Source organism: Pristis pectinata, chromosome 24, assembly GCF_009764475.1.
Source record: "Pristis pectinata isolate sPriPec2 chromosome 24, sPriPec2.1.pri, whole genome shotgun sequence".
NCBI classification, from domain to species: domain Eukaryota; kingdom Metazoa; phylum Chordata; class Chondrichthyes; order Rhinopristiformes; family Pristidae; genus Pristis; species Pristis pectinata.
The window spans coordinates 35410636-35437444 of NC_067428.1; the positions used below are offsets into that span (position 1 = coordinate 35410636).

The 26809-nt window shown below is 43.4% G+C and overlaps 2 protein-coding genes across 4 annotated transcripts in view; both read left to right on the plus strand.

Annotated features, from left to right (window-relative positions):
- rfxank (regulatory factor X-associated ankyrin-containing protein) overlaps nucleotides 1–26809 on the plus strand; it is an 830559-nt gene that overhangs the window by 557330 nt on the left and 246420 nt on the right. The window lies entirely within an intron of this gene.
- Nucleotides 1–26809, plus strand: part of LOC127582443 (tyrosine-protein kinase JAK2-like) — a 130735-nt gene that overhangs the window by 78949 nt on the left and 24977 nt on the right. The window contains 5 exon segments of the mRNA XM_052037703.1: nucleotides 3173–3260; nucleotides 7042–7175; nucleotides 8370–8508; nucleotides 11177–11328; nucleotides 15209–15359. Of these exon segments, the coding sequence (XP_051893663.1) occupies nucleotides 3173–3260; nucleotides 7042–7175; nucleotides 8370–8508; nucleotides 11177–11328; nucleotides 15209–15359 (664 nt within the window).

A 26809-nucleotide genomic window follows, 5' to 3' on the forward strand; every position in this document is an offset into this window, starting at 1 on the left:
GGAACAGCATTAGCTACTCGCCAGTCCTCCGGGAACTCGCCTATAGCTAGAGAGGACACTAAGATCTTGGTCAAGGCTCCAGCAATCTCATCTCTTGCCTCCTCAGTAACCTGGGGTATATCTCATCAGGCCCTTAATGCTCTTTAAGAGACCCAACACTACCTCTTTTATCTCAAAGTGCCCTAGCATATTAGCACGCTCCACACTGATCTCCCTGTCCTCCATGTCCTTCTCCTTTGTAAATATTGACACAAAGTACTCACTCAGGACCTCGCCCACATCCTCCACTTCCAAGCACACATTCCCTCCATCCTCGAGTGGTCCTACCTACTCCCTAGTTATTGCTCTTGATGTATATATAGAATGCCTTAGAATTCCCTTTAATCCTACCTGCCAAGGACTTTTCATGGCCCCCTTCTTTAATTCCTTTCTGGCTTCTTTATAATCCTGAAGTGCTCTGTTTGATCCTAGTTTCCTAAGCTTTGCATACATTTCCTTTTTCTTGACTAAATTCACCACCTCTCTTGACATCCAAGGTTCCCTGACCCTGCCATCCTTACTGGAACACCCCTGTCCTGTGCTCTGTGCAGTTGGTCTTTAAACACCCTCCACATGTCAGATGTGGATTTGCCCAAAAACAGCTGTTCCCAATTAACTCTCCCTGGTTCCTGCCTAATGTTCCCGTATTAGTATCTCATATCGCATTGTGCCTCTAGTTAAAATATTCCAGGAAACTTTTTTATCACTGGCATCTAACCTACCATGTGTAAAGTTGCCCAACTACATAAAGTTCATAAAAAGCAGGACAGATCCAATCCAGCTGATTACCACGTTTTTATCACTTGCCTTCTGAAGCAAGATGGCACCGGAGCGTGGTGACTCATTGCAAGCTGCTCTCTGCAGATCCACTCATTACTTCTACTATAATCATTCTACTCTTTTAAATTTAACTTCCATGTCCCCAAGTATCTGTGGCACCTTACTCTGTATTCTGTTACTGTTTTTACCCTGTACTACCTCAATGCACTGTGTCATGAATTGATCTGTACAAATGGTATGCAAGACTAGTTTTTCACTGTACCTCAGTACAAATGACAATAATAAACCAATATCAATATCAGTACACTTTCAAACATGAGCAAACTGAAGACTGAGTTTTTCATCAAAGCCCTAGTCCAAACATGGATCAAAAAAAAATTTGAGAGATGAGGTGAATGTGACTGCCCTTGACATCAAGGCATTTGACTGATTGAGGCATCATGGGCACCAAAACAAAGACACACGGGGTCATACCTCACACAAAGAATAATGGCTGTTGGAAGTTAATCATCCAGCTGCAGGATATCACTCCAGCAGTACCTCAGGGTAGTATCCTAGGCCCACCTATCCTTAGCTGCGTCACCAATGACCACCTCACCAATTTGTAAGAAGTGGGCACGTTCATTAACATTGCACAATATTCAATATAAATTCTCAGCCAACAGAGCAGTCCATGTCTACATGTAAGAACATTTATGAGTCATACGGTGTGGAAACAGGACATTTGGCACAACTCGTCCATGCCGACCAAAACGCCATCTACATTAATCCCATTATATCTCATTTGGCCCATATCTCCTCTGTTTCTTACATATCCATGTACCCATCCAAATGTTTTTCAAACGCTGTGATTGTAGTTGCCTCTACCTCTGGCAGCTCATTCCACATACCCACCACCTCTGGAAAAATTTACCCCTTGGATGTCCTTTATATCTTTCCCCTCTCTCCTTAAACCCATGACTACTTACCCCATCTATGCCCCTCATAACTTTATAAACCTCTATAAGGTCGCCCTTATGATTGAAATAAATGTTTGAGAAATTAATGAGCTCAGTACTTACTGTAGTTACACAAGTTAGGGAACCAAAAACTAAAGGACATAGTAATAAGTTGGGAGGGGAAGGATTCAAAGCGACCTTGTGGGCAAGTTTTTCATGCAGAGGGTGATGTATATCTGGAACAAGATGCCGGAGGAAATGGTTGAAGCAGGTACAATAATAACATTTAAAAGACATTTGGGTAAGTACATGAATAGGAAGGGTTTAGAACGATATGGGCCAAACATGGGCAAATGGGACTAGCTTAGATAGGCATCTTGGTCGGTGTGGATGAGTTGAGCCAAAGGGTCTGTTTCCATGCTGTATAACTATGACTCTTAAGTTCAAAGAGAAGAAATATCCAGTGTTCTCATTTTTGAGGTCAATGCATAGCAGGAAAATACAGGACTGAAGTAGTTGTTTAATATTTTCATTTGTAAGGAGAGGTTTGAAGCAGAGGATTCAAAATTTCACCAAGCAGCTGCCAGTGTTTTCTTAGAATCTTGCCTACTGGAGTTTCCACTTCTGGAGCAGCAGAAGAAAGAATTAACACAGAGACCATCACAGCATCTAAATCTGTCTCTGTGTATTAACCCAACCAATCTCTTTTACTTTGTACCCTCATGTCTTCTTTGCATCTTACTTTTCTACCTATCAGTAAATTTAGCAACTATATCTTGGGCACCTTCATCCAAGTTGAGGCCCCAGCACTGATTCCTGTCTCGCACCATTCATTACATTTGCCAACCAGTAAAAGACCAAGTTATTGTCTACTCTCCATTTCCTGAGAGCCATCCAATCTGCTATTTCCTGAGACCCATCCAATCTGTTATTCATGCCAATACTTTAGCCACTGCATGAGCAGTTATTAATAATGTTTGATGCTGCACCCCATCAAATGCCTTCTGGAAATCTAGGTATCGTACATCAACTGATCCCCTTTTATCAACAGTTCATCTTACTTTTCCCAAAGAGCTTTAAGATGATGAAACATGATTTCCCTTTCTTTATCAACAGTTCATCTTACTTTTCCCAAAGAGCTTTAAGTTGATGAAACATGATTTCCCTTTCTCTAAAGAATAAAAATGCTGCATTTTGAGAAGAAAAGAAACATTGAGCTGCATGTTGTGGGAAGGACCTCCAGATTGTAAGGGAGGAGCTGTGGGTGATAGGACAAGAGGTTCCAATGAGACCAATATTGGAGAATCTGAGCATTTGGGAAATGTTCTGTGGCTGGGGGAGGTTGGCAAACTCTCTCTTATTACTACCATGTTGAGATACATTTTTGTTCAAATCTGAACTCTTTACCATTATAGTCATTCTTTGAAGCAGCAAGTATAATGAGTCAAGTTTCCCACAAGCATCTCATTCTGGTTTATGGAATCTGTGCCATCAACAAAGAGAGTAAGTCTTAGAACTTGGTATATTTTTTTAAGAAACTTTTAAGAATTATTTTAAAATGTAAGTTATTAAGAAACCTCCATTGTAATATTATACATGGTAACACAGAAAAAGGCTTAAGACACTCAGCTCCTCAGGTCTGAGATGTTATTTACTTAGATTTGTAACTGATATCATATGAAAGGCACTGGTCATTTGCTGTCACTGCATGGATTAACCACAGAAGTGTTCCTTAAAGATAAAAAGCTGCTTTGCTGGATATAAAAGACTTTGTAGCACTGTTTTGAAGAACAGGGAATTAAAACCCAGTGTCCTGGCCATCATCAACTTGTTCAGTCTCGCTGGCTGGAAAGCAGCTTCCATATTTCCAAAGTTATTACAGTGACCACACTTCCAAAAAGTACTTCACTGTACAAAGTATTTGGGGTATCCAGAGATCATAAAATGTTCAAATCCACCTTTTGTTTAACTTTCAAACTGTATGAAGAGCCACTGCTTATTTTGTGAAATTTTGTTGTATTGCTTTCTGTTCTTGCTCTGCTATTTGGTCTTGTCAAACTGGTAAAGAACCAAAGAATTAAATTAATGTAGAGATCTTGGTCTTAAGTTGCATGATTGTGAGTCAACTCCTGATTAGAGCAGGAAGAATTTCAGACTAGGCTTCCACTTTCCTGGGTGTTGTGGGCAGAACAGAGTTACACTGATGAATGAAACTCTCTTCCCATTATTTATTGTGCAATCCTTTTCCTGCAGTGTATTTCCCAACCCAACAAGCATTCTCTCTAAAGTTTCCTCACTCAGATAAAATTCTCATACATCATTCCTTCCCTAAACACCAGCCAACCCCCAATCTCATCCTTCTGCTTTTTTCTTTTTCTGCTTTTTTTAAAGACATTTCTTAAGATAAGATTTCTTTATTAGTCACACGTACATTGAAACACACAGTAAAATGCATCTTTTGCGTAGAGTATTCTGGGGGCAGCCCGCAATTGCCGCCACACTTCCAGCACCAACATAGCATGCCCACAACTTCCTAACCCATACATTTTTGGAATGTGGGAGGAAACAGGACCACCCAGGAGGAACCCACACAGTCACAGGGAGAACGTACAAACTCCTAACAGACAGCGGCTGGAATTGAACCCGGATCGCTGGCGCTGTAATAGAGTTACGTTAACTGCTGCACTACTGTGCCTGCCCTGCACGATTGTGAGTCAACTCACAATCGTTTGTTAACAGCCACTTCACTTGTACTAATATTTCTTTGTGTATTAAATCTTGTTTGATAATATACCTGAAGAATGCCACATTTTGGCATTGGTATTGGTTTATTATTGTCACTTGTACCGAGGTACAGTGAAAAGCTTGCCTTACAAACCGATCATACAGGTCAATTCATTACACAGTGCAGTTACATTGCATTAGTACAGAGTGCATTGACGTAGTACAGGTAAAAACAATAACAGTACAAAGTGTCACAGCTACAGAGAAAGTGCAGTGCAATAAGGTGTGAGGTGACAACGAGGTGGATCGTGAGGTCATAGTCCATCTCATTGTATAAGGGAACCGTTCAATAGTCTTATCACAGTGGGGTAGAAGCTGTCCTTAAGTCTGGTGGTACATGCCCTCAGGCTCCTGTATTTTCTACCCGATGGAAAAGGAGAGATATCATGAATAGTAGGGAAGAAAAAGACGTGGGAGTAGTAGATAGACCCCCAAAGTGTGGCCCTTTCATAGGGTGGAGCATGAATGGGGAAATATTGAGGGCATGCTTGAGGGGAATTGCAATTATCATGGGAGATTTTAATCTGCATATTGATTAGATGAACCAAACTAATAAGGGTATCACAGAGAAAGGTATTGTGGTGTGCTTTAAAGATTGCTTCTTAGAGTAGTATTCAACAGAACCCACTGGGAAAAGGCTACTTTAGATTTGGTCATGTGTAAAGAAGGATTAATAAAAGACCTTGTGCTTAAAGATCCTCCAGGAAGTAATGACTACAAATACACTGGAACTCCAGATATAATTTGAGGGAGAATACCTCAGGTCCAAAACCAGCGTGTTCAATTTAAATAAGGGCAATTACTATGGTATGAAGGTGAAGTTGTCTAAAGCAGATGGGGTAAATAAACCAAGAGATCGCTCAGTAGATGAGCAGGGGCAGATAAGGTAATTGTGGGACCTCTACAGAATTTGGCTGGTGAATTAGTAACAGGAAACAAAGAAATGTGAGTGGAGGAAAGTTTAGGGGAGATGTCAGAGGTAGGATTTTACAGAGTGGTGGGTGCCTGGAATACACTGCCAGGGGTGGTGGTAGAAGCTGATGCAATAGGGACATTTAAAAGACTTAGGCTCATAGATGTAAGAAAAATAGAGGCTTGTAGGAGGGAAGGTTAGATTGATCATGGAGAAGGTTGATATAGGTCGGAACAACATTGTGGGCCAAAGGGCCCAAACTGTGCTGTACTGTTCTATGTTCTATAAATGGTAAATCAAATTTTTTGCATCAGTAGACACTGCAAATAATCCAAAGATTACAGATGGACTAATTTCAAAAAACATGGAAGAATTTGACCCTTGTGATTGGGATTTATTTACAATGTATTAGAGAATCTCATGGGAACAAAGGCAGACAGATTGCTAGGATTTGATGTGCTGCACCCAAGGATTTTAAAGGAACTGGCTGCAGATAGATCTATTGGTTGATGTTTTTTTCAAAATGTAGCAAGTTCTGGGAGGAAACCAGAGGATTGGTAAACAACTAAATGTGACTCCCTCTTTCAAGAAGGAAGGAAGACAGAAGGTGGGAAATCAAAGGCCAAGTTACTTTAACATCTATTGTTGGCAAGGTGCTTGAGTCAATAATCTAGAGGAAATAACTAATCACGTAGGAAAGCTGAAAGTAATAAAAACGATCCAATTTAGTTTTATGAAAGGTTAATCATATTAGACAAATTTGCTTGAATTCTTTGAGAATGTAACAGTGGTCAATAGACGTTCAGCAGAGAATATATGTAGTGTATTTAGATTTCCAAAGGGCATTTGATAAGGTGCATAATTTAAGAACTTGTGGTATAAGAAAACATGTATAAGAATAGATTGAAAACTGGCGGTCTCATTTATATTAATGACCTGGAAGAGGGGGCAAAATGTAAGGTTTCCAAATTTATGATAACGCAAAAATATGTGGAAATGTGTGTTGTGATGAGGATATTGTAACCCCGCAACAGGATATAGATAGAGTGAGTGATTGGGTAAATGGACTTGGCAAATGGCATTCAATATGGGGAAATTGGGAAATCATGCACTTCGTTAAGAGGAGTCAAAAAATGGATTATCTAAATGGAGAGAGACTGCAAACCAGTGAAGCATGAGGCATCAAGCTGTTCTAGTGCATGAATCACAAGAAGTTAGCAGGCAGGTGCAGCAAATAGTTATGAAGACAAACTGGATTTTGACCTTTGTTGCAAAGGGTTTGGAGTTTTAAAAAAAAAGGGGAGATGTTGTTGCAATTGTACAGGGAGTTGTTGAGGTGTGCTACATCTTTGGCTAATAGCCTAGTCTAGTAATCTAGTCACTAACCTACCAAAAAACAAAATGCTGGAGTAACTCAGCAGGTGGAGCAGCATCTGTGGATGGAAAAGGATAGTCAAAGTTTTGGGTCAAGCCCCTGCATCAGGACTACCATATCTCTTTAGCTAGTAACCTTGACTAGTAGATTAGTCACTAACCTACAATACCTCTCTAGCTCCCAAGAATTAATTCATTCCTTTTCATTTGCAGACATCATGGTGCAGGAGTATGTGAAGCATGGAGCTCTAGACATATACCTAAAGAAAAATAAAAACAATAGCTGTGTCAACATAAGCTGGAAACTTGAGGTTGCAAAACAGCTCGCCTATGCCATGAACTTCCTGGTAAGCATCACAATGTGTCTCATGGCTGCTGTCACATGACTCTCTGCCAAATTCACCAGCATGACTTCCAGGAGTTATAATAGAATTCAAATGGAAAAGGTTAGAAGCACTAGGCAAATCAAACAATCTATGGCTTGGAGCCAATGTTTCTGGGTAGGAATCTTTCCTCAGAACTGGAATAGATGATTTGATGTGTGAGTTCTTTTGTATTTCCATATTTTTTGGGATGTAGAAGGAGGCCATTTGGTCCATCGACTTAGTGCTGGCTCTATAAGCAATCCCATTCTCCCAGTAATTTACCTGAAGCCTATTCTCTTTCATTGCCATCTACTCCCACAGATTCGACTAATGAGGGCCAAGTTATAGTGGTAAGTTACCTACCAACCCAGATATCTTTGGGCTGTGGGAGGATCATTGTTATCTGATCCAGCAAAGGGCAATGCTGGGAGACAATGGGTTAGAGCAGGGAGAAAGAAAGAGCAATGTTGATGTAAGACAGGGGTTCTCAAGGGAGAGAGTGAAACGCACATCAGAATAATCAGTGGTCCTCAGGATGACCACTGAGAGCTCATTGCTCTTCAACCTTTTCAATAATCATGGCATCAGATGAAAAGTTAACACCAAATCTGAACTACACATCTCACGTATGGCTTTGTCAACTTGAGACAGTTTACCTTGTTTTAAACTATGAATTTATTCTCTTTTGAGAAAGTAGTTGCTGATGTAAGAAAGCCATTTCATGTCACAATAGGAAAAAAGGAGAAGCTTGCATCCTTTTGCTCTCGCACGGTATAAAATCCTAGTCTCTAACCATTGCAGCTATTGTCAGGACTTCAAGCCTTATTTCCCCTCCCTTGGTAATTCTTTGCAACAATTCATCACCATGTTGTGTGGAATTTATTCCATGCATTTATATACGTGTGCCATTTTGACAGGTAGCCAAGGAATATCCAAAGGATCTAGCCCAGGTTTTATGCTCTGCTCTGTTTACTTAATTTTTATGGATCTCCCTCTGAGATGGACTGTGGGAAATATCCAGCCCCAGCCCAGCTTCTCCTGAGCAGCTCCTGCCCCTTTGCGGAAGTAGTTTGGATTAATATCATAGTCGGCACAGGCATTGTGGACTGAAGGGCCTGATTCTGTACTGTTCTATATTCCATAGAGATTTCCTAACATCGGGCTTTCACCTTGCAGGAGGACAAGCACATAATCCATGGCAATGTCTGTGCAAAGAATGTCCTGCTGACACGAGAAGGAGACACAATGGCCAGGTGTCCTCCATTTATCAAGCTGAGTGATCCAGGAATCAGTGTGACCATTCTACCAAATGAAGGTAAAGAGAGACAGCAGACTGATGTGTTTACATCAGCAAGTTATGCTGCTGGTGGGGTGGCTAAACAGATTCAAAATTGGCTTGGTGATAGGAGGCAAAGGGTAGTGGTGGAGGGATGCTTTTCTGGTTGGAAGGCTGTGACATGGGGTGTACCACAGGGATCGGTGCTGGGACCTTTGTTTGTGATATACAGTAATGACTTGCATATGAATGTAGGAGGCATGATTAGTAAGTCTGTGAATAATACAAATGTTGGTGGGGAGAGGGAAGTTGTATAAGGCCACAGAAGGATATAGATCTGATGGACATTTGTGTGGAGTGTTGGCAGATGGAATTCTGACAAGTGTGAAGTGATGCATTTTGAGACCAAATCTGAAGGCACTGATGGTCTTATTTAAGGAAGGAAGCAATGCATAGGAAGCAGTTCAGAGGTTTACTAGGATAGTACCTGGAACACCATAGAACAATACAGCACAATACAGGCCCTTCAGCCCACCATGTTGTGCCAACCTTCAAACCATGCCTAAGACTATCTAACCCCTTACTCCCACATATCCCTCTATCTTAAATTCCTCCATATGCTTATCTAACAATCTCTTCAACTTGACCAACGGGTCAGCCTCCACCACCACCCTAGGCAGCGCATTCCATGCACCAACCACTCTCTGGGTGAAAAACCTCCCTCTGACGTCTCCCTTGAACTTCCCACCCATTACTTTAAAGCCATGCCCTCTTGTATTGAGCATTGGTGCCCTGGGAAAGAGGTGCTGGCTGTCTACTCTATCTATTCCTCTTAATATTTTGTATACTTCTATCATGTCTCCCCTCATCCTCCTCCTCTCCAATGGGTAAAGTCCTAGCTCCTTTAGTCTCTCCTCATAATCCATACTCTCCAATCCAGGCAGCATCCTGGTAAATCTCCTCTGCACCCTTTCCAACACCTCCACATCCTTCCTATAAGGAGGTGATCAGTACTGGACATAGTACTCTAAGTGTAGTCTAACCAGAGTTTTGTAAAGCTGCATCATTAATTTACGGCTCTTAAATTCGATCCCACAACTTATGAAAGCAAACATCCCATCAGCTTTCTTAACTACCCTATCCACCTGCGAGGCAACTTTCAGTGATCTGTGGATATGAACCCCCAGATCCCTCTGCTCCTCCACACTACCCAGAATCCCGCCATTAACTTGTACTCCACCTTGGAGTTAGTCCTTCCAAAGTGTACCACCTCACACTTCTCTGGATTGAACTCCATTTGCCACTTCTCAGCCCACCTCTGCATCCTATCAATATCCCTCTAAGCTTTGACGGCCCTCCACACTATCCACAACACCACCGATCTTTGTGTCATCTGCAAACTTGCTAACTCACCCTTCCACCCCCTCATCTAAGTCGTTAATAAATATCACGAAAAGTAGAGGTCCCAGAACTGATCCCTGTGGGACTCCACTAGTCACAGCCCTCCAATCCGAATGCACTCCCTCCACCACAACCCTCAGCTTTCTACAGGCAAGCCAATTTTGAATCCACATGGCCAAGCCTCCCTGGATCCCTTGGCCTCTGACCTTCTGAAGAAGCCTACCATGTGGAACTTTGTCAAATGCCTTACTAAAATCCATGTAGACCACATCCACTGCACTAGCTTCATTAATCTGCCTGGTCACCTCCTCAAAGAACCCTATCAGGCTTGTGAGGCAAGATCTTCCCTTCAAAAATCCACGCTGGCTGTCCCTAATCAGTCCATGATTCTCTAAATACTCATATATCCTATCTCTTAGACTCCTTTCTAACAACTTGCCCACCACAGACGTAAGGCTTACTGCTCTGTAATTCCCTGGACTATCCCTACTACCTTTTTTGAATAAGGGGACAACATTTGCCACCCTCCAATCCTCCGGTACCATCCCTGTGGACAACGAGGACTCAAAGATCCTAGCCAACGGTTCAGCAATCTCCTCCCTCGCCTCGTGAAGCAGCCTGGGGAATATTCCATCAGCCCAGGGGATTTATCTGTCCTAATATTTTCTAACAGCTCCAATACATCCTCTCTCTTGATATCTACATGCTCTAGAACATTACCTTTACCAACACTGTCCTCCGCATCATCAAGACCCCTCTCCTTGGTGAATACTGAAGAGAAGTATTCATTGAGAACCTCACCCACTTCCACAGCTTCCAGGCACATCCTCCCACCTTTGTCTTTAATTGGACCTACCTTCACTCTAGCCATCCTTCTGCTCTTCATGTACGAATGTGCTGGGTTTGTTGAGGAAAGATTGGACAGGTTAGGCTTGTATTCGTTGAAGTTTAGAAGAGCAAGTGGGGAAGACTGAAATATATGACCCTGAGGAAACTTGAATGGGTGAACGTGCAGAGGATGTTTCCTCGCAATATAGAACTGGGATCACTGTTTAAAAATAAATGGCTGCCCATTAATAGTCATACAGCATGGAAACAGGCCATTTGACCCACTGTTTCCATGCAGACCCATGGGCACCCATCCTTATTAATCCCAACTTCTAGCACTTGGCCCATAGCCTTCAATGCCTGGGCAATTCAAGTGCTCCATCTAGATACTTAAATACTATCAACGACTCTGCTTCTGCCACGCTCTCAGCCAGTGTATTCTGGTAAGTGATTATAAGTTTAATTTTTTTTGATGCAGTGCGCATTGACCGGATCCCGTGGTTAGCTCCAGAATACATTGGCGAAACCACACATCTGGTTCCAGAATTAGACAAGTGGAGCTTTGGTACAACCCTTTGGGAGATATTCAGTGGAGGAGACCTTCCACTCAATAGTATGGAACCAATGCAGGTAAGGAGCCTTCTTTCTCACTTCTCAACAATTTGGCCAGCCCTACAATTGTTCACTGGCACTATGGAAGCTAGTCCTACAGCAGTTTAAGTTTGCAATAAGGACAGCGTTTTTAATACAATAACAATAAATGAAGTCAGTGAAGATAAGTTTGATTAAAAAAGCAAACAGCTGCAGATGCTGGAAATTTGAACTAAAACCCAAAATTGTGGTAAATATTCTGTGGAAATGAGAAAGGATCCAGGAAGAGTGGATTGGGATAAGTTGTTTTCTGGCAAGGATGTGTTCAGTAAGTGGAAGGCCTCCAAAGGCAATGTTTTGAGAGTGCAGAATTTGCATGTTCCGGCCAGGATTAAAGGCAAAGTTAACATGCATAGGGAGCCTTGGTTTTCAAGGGATACTGGCGATCTGGTTAAGAAAAAGAGAGGTGTATTGCAGGTATAGGCAACTAGGTACAAATGAGGTACTTGAAGAGTATAGAAAATGTAAGAAAATACTAAAAAAGGAAATCAGAAAGGCAAAAAGAAGACATGAGGTTGCTCTGGCAGATAACGTGAAGGTAAACCCTAAGGGGTTCTACGAATATATTAAGAGTAAAAGGATAATAAGGGACAAAATTGGTCCCCTAGAAGATCAGAGAGGTCAGCTATGTGTGGAGCCTCAGGAGATGGGGGAGATCTTAAACAGTTTTTTTGCGTCAGGAAACTGGCACGGTGGATATGGAAGGAAGGGAAACAAGCAGTAGTGTCATGGAACATATAGAGATTAAAGAGGAGGAGGTGCTTGATGCTTTACAGTAAATAAAGGTAGATAAATCACCCGGGCCTGACATGATATTTCCTCTGACTTTGAGAGAGACTAGTGTAGAAATTGCAGGGGCCCTGGCAGATATATTTAAAATGTCCTTAGCCACGGGTGCGGTGCCGGATGACTGGAGGGTAGCTCATGTTGTTCCGTTGTTTAAAAAAGGCTCTAAAAGTAAACCAGGTAATTACAGGACCGTGAGCCTAACATCAGTAGTAGGTAAATAAAGGTGTTCTGAGAGATTGGGTATACAAGTATTTGGACAGCCAAGGGCTGATTAAGGATAGTCAGCATGGCTTTGTGCGTGGTAGCTCGTGTTTAATGAATCTTGCAGAATTTTTCGAGGAAGTTATCAAGAAAGTAGATAAAGGAAAGGCTGTGGATGTTGTATAAATGGACCTTAGTAAGGCCTTTGACAAGGTCCCACATGGAAAGTTAGTTCAGAAGGTTCAGACACTAGGTATCCATGGAAAGGTTGTAAACTGGATTCGAAATTGGCTGTGTGGGAGAAGACAGAGTGTGGTAGTGGATGATTGTTTCTCAGACTGGAAGCCTGTGACTAGTGGTGTGCCTCAGGGATCTGTGCTGGGTCCTTTGTTGTTTGTTGTATATATCAGTGATCCAGATAATAATGTGGTAAATTGGATCAGCAAGTTTGCTGATGACACGAAGATTGGAGACATTGTGGACAGCGAGGAAGACTTTCAAAGCTTGCAGAGGGATCTGGACCAACTGGAAAAATGGTCCAGAAAATGGCAGATGGAATTTAATGCAGACAAGTGTGAGGTGTTGCAGTTTGGGAGGACAAATCAAGGTAGGACATACACAGTAAATGGTAGGGAACTGAGGAGTGCAGAGGAACAAAGGGATCTGGGAGTTCAGATACATAATTCCCTGAAAGTGGCATCACAGGTAGACAGGGTTGTAAAGAAGGCTTTTGGAATCCTGGCATTCATAAATCAAAGTATTGAGTTTTGGAGTTGGGGTGTTATGGTGAGGTTGTATAAGACATTAGTGAGGCCAAATTTGGAGTATTGTGCGCAGTTCTGGTCACCTAACTATAGGAAGGATATCAGTAAGATTGAAAGAGTGCAGAGAAGATTTACTAGAATGTTGCCAGGTCTACAGGAGTTGAGTTACAGGGAAAGATTGAACAGGTTAGGACTTTATTCCTTGGAACGTAGAAGAATGAGGGGAGATTTGATAAAGGTTTACAAAATTATGAGGGGTATAGACAGAGTAAATGCAAGTAGGCTCTTTCCATCTAGATTAGGAAAGATAAGTATGAGAAGACATGGCTTTAGGGTGAAAGGGGGAACATTAGGGGGAACTTCTTCACTCAGAGTGGTGGGAGTGTGGAATGAGCTGCCATCTGACGTGGTAAATGTGGGTTCACTCTAAAGTTTTAAGAATAAATTGGATAGACACATGGATGGGAGAGGTCTGGAGGGTTATGGACTGGATGCAGGTCAATGGGAGTAACGGAATAAAGTTTCAACATAGATTAGAAGGGCTGAATGGCCTGTTTTCTGTGCTGTCTTTTTCTATGTTCTATTCTACAAGTCAGGCAGCATCTGTGGAGGGAACTGATCTGGTGTTACACATTGATAACTTTCCATTCATTCAGCTGGAACAGTGGCACAACCAATAGAGCTCCTGCCTTACACCTCCAATGACTCTAGTTTGATCCTGACCTCCATTGCTGTATGTATGGAGTTTGCATGTTCTGTGACTGTGTGGGTTTCCCCTGGGTACTCCTGTTCCCTCCTGTGTCTCAAAGATGAGCAGATCATGAGTTTAGTCAGCTGCTGTAAATTACCCTTGGTGTGTAGGTAAGGGATAGAATCTGAGGGAGTAGATGGGAAAGAGGGGAGAATAAAATGGGATCAGTGTAGCATTATCATCAATGGGTGTATGATGGTTCAGTGGGCCAAAGGGTCTGCTTCTATGCTGTATGACTCCATGACTTAGTTCTAACACAACTAGAGATCAAATTGTTATCCAGCAGGGATTCTATAAGTTATTTTACACCTGATTTTCTTCATTATATATTCCTTGTTTAACTATGAGGAGAAGAGTTAAGGTCACATTTTGACCCATTTTCTATTTGTAAATCAGGCAGGAATGTCAACAATGTCATCATGTACTATTAATGATGTCATCATGTACAGTTGACGATGGAGAAATGACACTCAAACTAGTTTGAACCAAGACAAGAGGTGTATCATCCAATTTCTTGATGGATTTTACTGGGAAGAGTTCATACACTTAAAACATGCAAAATGCCTTTTATATGTAGCTTGTGGATAAAAAAAACATACGCAGATGGTTTTAGTCAAATACAATTTCTAAGCTTCAATTCTTCTAGTTGTTTTCTTTCTCCTGTTTGTTCCTTTCACCTGCATCTCATTGGCTGATTAGGAGCATCTTTATATAGGATGTGTTTGCATGGAGGGATTGCAGTGAAGATTCACTAGCCTGGTTCCTGGGTGGTGGATCTATCATAACTGGAGAGAATGAGTAGACTGGGACATTAGAGTTGAGAAGAATGAGAGGAAGCCTCATTGAAATATACAAAGTTCTCAGAGGACTCAATGGGGTAGACAATGTTTTTCTGGCTAATGTGTCCAGAACTGGAGGCATAGAATGGAGGGTATAATAACTAATAAAATAAAGGGGAGACTGTTTAGGATTGAAATGAGAATTTCCACAAGGCAAGAGGCAGACAGGACATTATTCCAAAAGAGAGCACCTTGAACAGTGCCACATCACTCAACATCGCACGGAAGACAACCTATATGTTTGTTGTCAAATGCTTGGAGCAGGACTCAAACTTCCAACGGCCACAGAGTGTGTCCAGAAGTTGAACACTGAGTGCAGATTGAGAGGAAGTGCCTCTTGTCTCATGGTGCAATTATGAACTGGACATTTGTTGCCACTGAGAGATTGAGGTAGTTTTATGCCTTTATTGAGCTTAAATAATTAGATAGGGATTTACACTTGATTGCAGAGCCTCCAGAAAACAAACACTTCTCAACAATGTGTTTCTTTGTCTTGACACCCATTTATGATGCAGAAGCTACAGTTTTATGAAGACCACCTTCAGCTTCCTGCTCCCAGATGGACTGAGTTAGCAAGCCTCATCAACCAGTGCATGAACTACCAGCCCGAACTGCGACCCTCTTTCAGAGCCACCATCAGGGAGCTCAACAGATTAAACACATCAGGTATCCAAATGCACAAAAGTTCTGTGGAGGGTGTCAGACAAAGGGAGATAATGGGAAACAGAAGAGGGGCAAGTAGTTCATTTACTTTCTTGCTGTTGTGAATTATTGTTGCAAACTAATCACTTGGCAATCACTTTTCAAACAAATTACACACAGACTAACACTTCCTCTACACTGTCCCATCAGGGCAGTAAGGGTTTAAAAAGTAAAATTTCAGAATCAGGTTTATTATCACTGACGTATGTTGTGAAATTTTTTGTTTTATGTCAGCAGTAAAGTGCAAGACATAAAAATTACTATAAGTTAAATTAATAAATAGTGAAAAAGAAGAATAACAAGGTAGTGATCACGGGTTCATGGACCGTTCGGAAATCTGATGGCAGAAGGGAAGAAGCTATTCCTAAGACATTGAGTGTGGGTCTTCAGGCTCCTGTACCTCTTCCCCGATGATAGTAATGCGAAGAGGGCATGTCCCAGATGGTTAGGGTCTTTAATGATGGATGCTGCCTTCTTGAGGAACCGCCTCTTGAAGATGTCCTCGATAGTAGGGAGGGTTGTACCTGTGATGGAGCTGGCTGAGTCTATAAGCCTCTGCAGTCTCTTTCGATCCTGCGCATTGGAACCTCCATACCAGGCAGTGATGCAACCAGTCAGAATGCTCTCCACCGCAGATCTGTAGAAATTTGCAAGAGTCTTTGGTGACATCCCAAATCTCCTCAAACTCCTAATGAAGTATCATAGAATCATAGAACGGTACAGCACAATACAGGGCCTTTGGCCCACAATGTTGTGCTGACCTTTAAACCTTGCCTAAGATTATCTAACCCCTTCCTCCCACATATCCCTCTATTTTAAATTCCTCCATATGCTTATCTAGCAATCTCTTGAATTTGACCAATGTACCTGCCTCCACCACCATCCCAGGCAGTGCATTCCATGCCCCCACCACTCTCTGGGTAAAAAACCTTCCTCTGATATCTCCCTTGAACTTCCCACCTATTACTTTAAAGCCATGCCCTCTTGTATCAAGCATTGGTGCCCTGGGAAAGAGGTGCTGGCTGTGTACTCTATCTGTTCCTCTTAATATTTCTCCTCTCATCCTCCTTCTCTCCAAAGAGTAAAGCCTTAGCTCCCTTAGTCTCTCCTCATAATGCATACTCTCTAAACCAGGCAGCATCTTGGTAAATCTCCTCTGCACCCTTTCCAATGCTTCCACATCCTTCCTATAATGAGGCGACCAGAACCGGACACGGTACTCTGTGTGTCCTAACCAGAGTTTTGTAGAGCTGCATCATTACCTCGCAGCTCTTAAACTTGATCCCACGACTTATGAAAGCTAACATCCCATAAGCTTTCTTAACTACCCTATCCACCTGTGTGCAATTTTCAGGGATCTGTGGATATGGACCCCCAGATCCCTCTGCTCCTCCACACTACCCATAATCCTGCCATTAACTTTGTACTCTACCTTGGAGTTTGACCTTCCAAAGTGTACCACCTCGCGCTTCTCCGGATTAAACTCCATCTGCCACTTCTCAGCCCAGATCTGCATCCTATCAATGTCCCTCTGCAATCTTTGACAATCCTCCACACTATCCACAACACCACCAACCTTTGTGTCATCTGTAAACTTGTCAACCCACCCTTCTACCCCCTTATCTAAGTCATTAATAAAAATCACGAAAAGCAGAGGTCCCAGAACCGATCCTTGTGGGACACCGCTAGTCACAGCCCTCCAATCTGAATGCACTCCCTCCACCACAACTCTCTGCTAGAGCCGCTGGCGTGTATTCTTCATGATTGCATCAATGTGTTGGGCCCAGTATAGATCCTCTGAGATGTTGACGCCCAGGAACTTGAAGCTGCTCGCCTTTTCCACCGCTAACCCTTCAGTGAGGACTGGTGTGTGTTCTCCCGACTTCATTTTCCTGAAGTCCACAATCAATTCCTTGGTCTTGCTGACATTGAGTGCAAGGTTGTTGTTGTGACATCACTGAACCAGTTGATCTATCTTACTCCTGTACGTCTCCTCATTGCCAGTAACTTCCTCTATGCAATTGCATCAGATATCCATAGAATCATACAGCACAGAAACAGGCTGGTCAGCCCATATCGTCTATGCTGACCGCAGTGCTTATCTACAATAATGCTATTTGCCTACATTAGGCCAATTTCCTTCTACTGCTTTCCTATGGAGCTACTTGTCCAAATACCTTTCGAATGTTATAATCGTTTCAGCCTGGCAGCTTGTTCCAGATATTAGCCATCTTCTCTGTGGGAAAAACTTGGCCCTCAGATCTCCTTTACATTTCTCCCCTCTCACCTTAAACTTGTGCTCTTTAGTTCTAGAAGTGGGAATAAGATTCTGACTCTTCGTCCTACCTATGCCCTTCATAATTTTATAAACCTCTTTAAAAAGGTCACCCCTCCGTCTCCTATGTCTCAGTGTAAATAAACCCAGCTCCAATCTCTCCCTATTACCACAGCCCCTCCATTCCAGGCAACATCCCAGTGAATGTATTCTGCACTCTCTGGATTGCCACCACCTCCTTCCAGTAGTGTACACAACACTCCAAGTGCAGTCTAACCAATGTTTTGTACAACTGCAACATGAATTCCGATTCTTGTACTCAGTGCCTCAGCCTATGAAGGTAAGTATACCAAATACATTTTTCACCACCCTACCTACCTGTGCCCAATTTTAAGAAGCTATGGGCTTTCACCCCAAATGCCTCTGTACATCAATACTCCATACATCCCTGCCATTCACTCTGTGTCTCACCAAAATTTGACCTCCCAAAGTGCATTACCTCACACTCTTCTGGATTAAATTCTATTTCCACTGCTCTGCTCCACTTTCTAGCGGACCTATGTCCCTCTGTATCTTTTGACAACTTTCACTATCTCACTCCACCAATTTTGTGTTGTCTGCAAACTTATTAATCACACACCCTACATTCTCATTCAAATTAGTTATTTGTTAATAAATATCAAAGGTCCCAGCACCAATTACTGTGGTACACCATTTGTTAGATTTCTTCAGAAAAACACCTATCCACCACTATCCTCTGCTTCCTATTACCGAGCCAATTTAGGACTCAATTTGCCAACACACCTTGGATCTCTTGTGTCTTGACCTTCTGGACCAGCCTACCATGTGGGACCTTGTCAACAGTCTTACTGAGGTCCATGTAAACCATGACTACCATTCTGCCTTTGTCATTCACATGGCTAATACAGCACCAGTTAGATATAGGGTAAAGTTTTCTCTACACTATCCATTCAAACACTCCCAGGACAGGGACAGCATGGCTTAGACAAAGTAAAGCTGCCTCTACTTCCAGATGATTGGGGGTGTGGAACTCACTGCGCAACAGGATGGTAGAAGCAGAAAACCTTCAGCACATTGAAACATGATTTGATGTAATCTCTAGAGCTGTGGACTTGGGTAAGAAATGAAATAATCTTGGCAGCTCCACTTTGGACAGAATGGAGACAGTGGAACAAATAACCTCCTTCTCTGCTGTTAGTTTTCATCATTCTGTACAAATTGTCCCATCAACATGCCTCAGTTACAATCTCATAGAGGCATAGAGCCGTATAACACAGAAACATCCCCTTAACCCATCTTGTCCATACAGGCCAAATTGCCTACTTGAGCTAGTCCCATTTGCCTGCATTTGGCCCATATCCCTCTAAACCTTTCCTATCCATGTACCTGTCTAAATGTCTTTTAAACATTGTAAATGTATCTGCCTCTACAGATTCCTCTAAGCTTATTCTATTACGCACCACCTCTGTGAAGAGGATGTCACTCAGACCCCTTTTAAATCTTTCCCCCGCTCACCTTAAACCTGTGCCCTCTAGATTTAGACCCCTCTATGCTGGGAGAAGGACTGTGACCATTCAGCTTATCTGTGCCCCTCAAAATTTTATAAGCCACTCTAAGGTCATCCCTCAGCCTCCAATGCTGTAGTGAAAAAACTGTCCCAGCCTATCCAGTGTCTCCTTATAACTCAAGCCCTCCAGACCCAGGAACATCCTTGTGAATCTTTTCTGCACCCTTTCCAGTTTTATCCAGGCAACCAAAACTGCACACAGTATTCCAAGTTCTCTCTCTCCAATATCTTGTGCAGCTGTAACATGACATCCCAACTCTTGTACTCAATGTCCTGACTGAAGAAGGCAAGCATGCCAAACGCTGCCTTCACCACCCTGTTCTACAGCACTTTCAAAGCCCCTACCATTTACTGTGTAAATCCTGCTGTGGTTTAACTTACCAAAGTGCAACATCTCGCACTTCTGAGTTAAATTCCATTTGCCATTCTCTGGCCCATTTCCCAAGTTGGTCTAGATCCCCTTGTAAACTTAGATAACACTCTTCACTGTCCACTACAAAACCAATTCATGGAGGATTTGTGGGTTTCACTTCGGAAGACTTGAGCAGATAAGTTTTTCTTTTTATCTTTTTTTTTAATAGGGTTTTAATTACAAGGGTTAGTTTTTAATCGGGTTGTTATTATTAGGGTTAGATTTTTATAAGGTTTTTTTTAAGTGTTTTATAAATTTTAATCGGGAAGAGTGGGGGCTGGACTGCGCAGGCACGGTGTGGGCAGTTTAAAAACCAAACCATATCCAGTGGGCAGCGTCGGAGCGGGCAGTGGAGTGAGAGGGAGCAGAGTGGTCAGGCTTTGGCTTAAGGGGCTTCGTAAAGGGGCGAGGCAGGTGAGTAGCTGGTAGGTAGGTAAAGGTAGGGTTTCACGTGTTATCTGTTACAAATTTTTAAGTAGGAAAAACTGGGGGGGAATAAAAGTAATTAGTTTAGATGGAGGACATGGTGGTATGCTGCAGCTGCTTGATGTGGGAACTCGTGGACCTTGCTGCGGTCCAAGATGACCACATCTGCAGTAACTGCTTGAGGCTGGAGAAACTTCGGCTCAAAATCGATGAGCTGGAGTTACAGCTTCAAACACTGTGCGGCGTCAGGGAGGGAGAGAGTTTTGTAGATTCTGTACATAAGGAGACGGTCACCCCCCTTAGAGCAGGTAATTCTGGAGTCCAGGAAGTAGATAGAAGGGTGACTGTCGGGGGAGAGAAAAGGAAAAAGAAAACGAACAGGCAGATGGAGCAGAGGACCCCGGAGGCTGTTCCTCTCAGTAACAGGTTTTCCACTTTGGAGGCTGTTGAGGGAGATGACCTGCCGGGGCCAAGCAGCAGTAGCCAGGTCTGTGGCACTGGGACTTGTCCTGCTGCTCAGAAGGGAAGGGAGGAGAAGTGGAAGGCAGTAGTGATAGGGGACTCTATAGTCAGGGAAACAGATAGGAGGTTCTGTGGCTGTGAGCATGAATCCCGGATGGTATGTTGCTTCCCAGGTGCCAGGGTCCAGGATGTCACCGATCGGGTCCACAGTGTTCAGAGCGGGATGGAGAACAACCAGAAGTCGTGGTTCATGTTGGTACCAACAACATAGGTGGGAAGAGGGATGAGGTCCTGAAAAGTGAGTTTAGCGAGCTAGGCAGAAGGCTGAAGGACAGGATCTCGAGGGTAGCGATCTCGGGATTGATGCCAGTGCCACTCGATAGTGAAGGTAGGAATAGGAGGAGATGGCAGATAAATGAGTGGCTGAGAAGTTGGTGCAGGAGGGAAGGTTTTAGATTTTTGGATCATTGGGATCTCTTCTGGGGAAGGTGGGATCTGTACAGAGAGGACAAGTTACACCCGAACCTGAGGGGGGCCAATATCCTTGTGGCCAGGTTTGCTAGGGTGGTTCAGGAGGGTTTAAACTAGATTGCAAGGGGGAAGGGAACTGGAGGAGTAGGTCAGAGGAAGAAGGGGATGGGGAAAAGTCAGATCTGACAGGTAGAGAGGCTTTGAGGAAGGAGAAGCAGAGTACAGGCTACAAAAGTAGTAAGGTGGATGAGCTAAACTGCATTTACTTGAATGCAAGAAGCATCAGGAATAAGGGAGATAAACTGAGAGCTTGGATAAGTACATGGGACTATGATATTGTGGCTATTACAGAGATATGGCTGACATCGGGGCAGGAATGGATATTGAATATTCCTGGTTTTCAGTGTTTTAAAAGGGGATAAGGAGGGGGGTAGAAGAGGAGGAGGGGTGGCGATACTGGTCAGGGACACTGTTACAGCTGCAGAAAAGGTAGATAATGTAGAAGGATCCTCTCCAGAGTCAATATGGGTGGAAGTTAGGAATAAGAAAGGGGCAGTTACCCTCCTGGGAGTATTCTATAGGCCCCCCGGTAGCAGTAGGGATACTGAGGAGCAGATTGGGAGGCAGTTTTTGGAGAGATGCGAAAATACCAGGGTTACTATAATGGGAGACTTCAACTATCCAAACCTGCTTAGTGCCAAAGGTTTAGATGGGGCGCAGTTTGTTAAGTCTGTGCAGAACGGATTCCTGTCACAGTATGTTGACAGGCCGACTAGAGGAAATGCCATATTAGATCTAGTATTAGGTAATGAACCGGGTCAGGTGACAGATCTATCAGTGGGTGAGCATTTGGGGGACAGTGACCACTGCTCCATAACCTTTAGAATTGTCATGGACAGGGATAGGAGCAAAGAGGACGGGAAGATATTTAATTGGGGAAAGGTGAATTATGAGGCTATAAGGCTAGAACTTGGGAGTGTAAATTGGGATGACATTTTTGAAGGAAAATGTACAGTGGAGATGTGGTCGATATTCAGGGATCTCTTGCAGGATGTTAGGGATAAATTTGTCCCGGTGAGGCAGAGAAGAAATGATAGGGTGAAGGAACTGTGGGTGACAAGAGAGGTGGAATAACTATTTAGGAAGAAGAAGGCAGCATACATAAGGTGTAAGCAGCAAGGATTGGACAGGGCTCATGAGGAATATAGAGTAGCAAGGAAGGAACTTAAGACAGGGCTGAGGAGAGCGAGAAGGGGGCATGAAAAGGCTTTGGCGAGTAGGGTTAAGGAGAATCCCAAGGCTTTTTTCTCGTACATAAAGAGCAGAAGGATGGCTAGAGTAAAGGTAGGTCCGATTAAAGACAAAGGTGGGAGGATGTGCCTGGAAGCTGTGGAAGTGGGTGTGGTTCTCAATGAATACTTTTCTTCAGTATTCACCAAGGAGAGGGGTCTTGATGACGCTGAGAACAGCGTAGTTGAGGGTAATGTTCTAGAGTATGTAGATATTAAGAGAGAGCATGTGTTGGAGTTGTTAGAAAATATTAGGACAGATAAGTCCCTGGGGCCTGACAGAATATTCCCCAGGCTGCTTCATGAGGTGAGGGAGGAGATTGCTGAACTGTTGGTTAGGATCTTTGAGTCCTTGTTGTCAACGGGGATGGTACTGAAGGATTGGAGGGCGGCGAATGTTGTCCCCTTATTCAAAAAAGGTAGTAGGGATAGTCCAGGAAATTACAGACCGGTGAGCCTTGCGTCTCTGGTGGGTAAGCTGTTGGAAAGGATCCTAAGAGATAGGATCTATGAGCATTTGAGAAAGATGGACTGATTAGGGACAGCCAGAATGGATTTGTGAAGGGAAGATCTTGCCTCACAAGCCTGATAGGGTTCTTTGAGGAGGTTACCAGGAAGATTGATGAGGGTAGTGCAGTGGATGTGGTCTACATGGATTTTAGTAAGGCATTTGACAAGGTTTCACATGGTAGGCTTCTTCAGAAGGTCAGAGGCCAAGGGGTCTGGGGAGGCTTGGCTGCGTGGATTCAAAATTGGCTTGCCTTTAGAAAGCAGAGGGTTGTGGTGGAGGGAATGCATTCGGATTGGAGGGCTGTGACTAGTGGAGTCCCACAGGAATCAGTTCTGGGACCTCTACTTTTCGTGATATTTATTAACGACTTAGATGAGGGGGTGGAAGGGTGAGTTAGCAAGTTTGCAGATGACGCAAAGATCGGTGGTGTTGTGGATAGTGTGGAGGGCTGTCGAAGCTTGCAGAGGGATATTGATAGGATGCAGAGCTGGGCTGACAAGTGGCAGATGGCGTTCAATCCAGAGAAATGTGAGGTAGTACACTTTGGAAGGACAAACTCCAACGCAGAGTACAAGGTAAATGGCAGGATTCTGGGCAGTGTAGAGGAGCAGAGGGATCTTGGGGTTCATATCCACAGATCACTGAAAGTTGCCTCGCAGGTGGATAGGGTAGTTAAGAAAGCTTATGGGATGTTATCTTTCATAAGTCGGGGGATCGAGTTTAAGAGCCGCAAAGTAATGATGCAGCTTTACAAAACTCTGGTTAGACCACACTTAGAGTACTGTGTCCAGTTCTGGTCGCCTCATTACGGGAAGGATGTGGGAGCGTTGGAAAGGGTGCAGAGGAGATTTACCAGGATGCTGCCTGGATTAGAGAGTATGGATTATGAGGAGAGACTAAAGGAGCTAGGACTTTAGTCATTGGAGAGAAGGAGGATGAGGGGAGACATGATAGAGGTATACAAGATATTAAGAGGAATAGATAGAGTGGACAGCCAGCACCTCTTTTGCAGGGCACCAATGTTCAAAACAAGAGGACATGGCTTTAAGGTATTGGGTGGGAAGTTCAAGGGAGATGTCAGAGGGAGGTTTTTCACCCAGAGAGTGGTTGGTGCATGGAATGCACTGCCTGGGGTGGTGGTGGAGGCTGATACATTGGACAAGTTCAAGAGATTGTTAGATAAGTATATGGAGGAATTTAAGTTAGAGGGATATGTGGAAGGAAGGAGTTAAATAGCCTTAGGTGTAGTTTGAAGGGTGGCACAACATGGTGGGCTGAAGGGCCTGTATTATGCTGTATTGTTCTATAGTTCTGTGGTTCAATTTTGATGTTGTCCACAAACTTACTAATCATGTTAACAACATTGTCATCCAAATTGTTAATATACTGTAGATGACAAACAACAGTGGGCCCAAAACTCATCCCTGTCATCACTGGTCACAGGCCTCCAGTCTGAAAAAACTACTCTCCACTACCACCCTCTATAGAACATGGAACAGTACAGGCCCTTTGGCCCACAATGTTGTGCCGACCTATATAAACCTACACCATGATCAATCCAACCCTTCCCTCCTACACAGCCCATAACCCTCCATTTTTCTTATCCATGTGCCTATCCAAGAGTCTTTTAAATGTCACTATTGTATCAGCCTCTACCACTGCCCCCAGTAGTGCGTTCCAGGCACCCACCACTGTGTATATATTTAAAATATATATCTCTGACATCTCCCCTAAACTTTCCTCCACTCACCTTAAACAGATGTCCTCTGGTATTGGCTATTGCTGTCCTCGGAGAAAGGTGCTGACTGTCCACTCTATCTATGCCCCTCATAATCTTATACACCTCTATCAAGTCACCTCTCATCCTCTGTCGCTCCAAAGAGAAAAGCCCTAGCTCACTCAACCTATCCTCGTAAGACATGTTCTCAAATCCAGGCAGCATCCTGGTGAATCTCTTCTGCACCCTCTAAAGTTTCCACATCCTTCCTATAATGAGGTGACCAGAACTGTACTGAACACAGTACTAAGTGTGATCTAACCAGAGTTTTATAGAGCTGCAACATTACCTCACAGTTCTTGAACTCAATCCCCTGTCTAATGAAGGCCAGCACAACACATGCCTTCTTAACCACACTATCAACTTGCGTTGCAACTTTGAGGCATCTATCAACTTGCACCATATGCCTTTTAACAACCCTATCGAATTGCACGGCAACCTTGAAGGATCTATGGATGTGGGCCCCAAGATCCCTCTGTTCCTCCACACTGCTAAGAATCCTACCATTAACCTTGTATTCTGCCTTCAAGTTTGACCTTCCAAAGTGTATCACTTCATACTTTTCCAGATTGAACTCCATCTGGCAATTCTCCGCCCAGCTCTGCATCCTGTCTATATCCCGTTGTAACCTATGACAACCTTCTACACTATCCACAACACCTCCAACCTTCGTGTCATCTGCGAACTTACTATCCCACTCCTCCACTTCCTCATTCAAGTCATTTATGAAAATCACAGAGCAGGGGTCCCAGAATAGATCCCTGCAGAACACCACTAGTTACCGATCTCCAGGCAGAATACTCTCCATCTACTACCACCCTCTGCCTTTGTGGGCAAGTCAATTATGAATCCATACAGCCAATTATGGATACCATGCCTCATGACTTTCTGAATGAGCCTACCATGGGGAACCTTGTCAACATAAGAACATGGAGCAGGAGTCGGCCATCTGGCCTGTCGATCCTGCTCCGCCATTCAATAAGGTCATGGCTGATCTGGCCATGGACTCAGATCCACCTACCTGCCTTTACCCCATAACCCTTAATTCCCCTACTATGCAAAAAAAAGCCTTACTAAAGTCCATATACACCACATGAACCACTCTACCTTCATCAATTTTTTTTGCCACCTCCTCAAAAAACTCAATTAGGCTCATGAGGCACAACCTGCCCCTCATAAGGCCATGTTTCCTATCCCTAATAAGACTATGCTTCTCCAAATGCTCGTAAATCCTCTCCCTAAAAAATCCTCTCCAATAGTTTGCCCACCACTGACATAAGACTCACTGGTCTATAATTCCCAGGATTATCTCTGTTACCTTTATTGAACAATGGAACAACTTTTGCCATCCTCCAATCTTCTGGAACCATTCATGTGGCCAGGGAGGACTCAAAGTTCATCAGAACCCCAGCAATCTCTTCCCTCGCATCCCGTAGTAACCTGGCGTATATCCTGTCCGGCCCCGAGGACTTGTCTATCCTAATGTTCTTTAGAACTCCAACACTACTTCTTTCTTAACCTCAACATGCTGTAGCACATTAGCCTGTTCTGTGCTGACCTCATATTCATCAAAGTCCCTTTCCCTGGTGAACACTGAAGCAAAGTATTCATTAAGGACTTCCTCTACCTCCAGGCATATGTTTCCCCCTTTATCCCTGAGCAGTCCTCATTCTAGTCATCCTCCTGTTCTTCACATATATTAATCCTACCTCCGAGGCCTTCTCATGTCCTCTTCTAGCTCTCCTAAGTACCTTCTTAAGCTCCTTCCTGGCTACCTTACAATTCTCAAGAGCCTTATCTGATTTTTGCTTACTGAACCTTAAGTATGCTTCCTTCTTCCCCTTAACTAAATGTTCCACCTCTCTTTCCAACCATGCTTCCTTCACCCTACCATCCTTTCCCTGTCTCAGTGGTCCCTAAACTACCTCCACAGTTCTGCAGTGCATTTCCCTAAGAACATCTGTTCCCAATTTATGCCTCCAAGTTCCTGCCCAATACCATTGTAATTAGCCCTCCCCCAATTAACTACTTTCCCAAATCTTCTGCTCCTATCCTTGTCCATGGCTTGGCTAAAGGTCAGGGAGTTGTGGTCACTATCTCCTTCCACCAAGCCAATTCTGTATCCACTTGGCTAGCTCAGTGATCTAACCTTCCAGACCAGCCTATGATGTGTGACCTTGACAAAAGCCTTGCTAAATTCCAT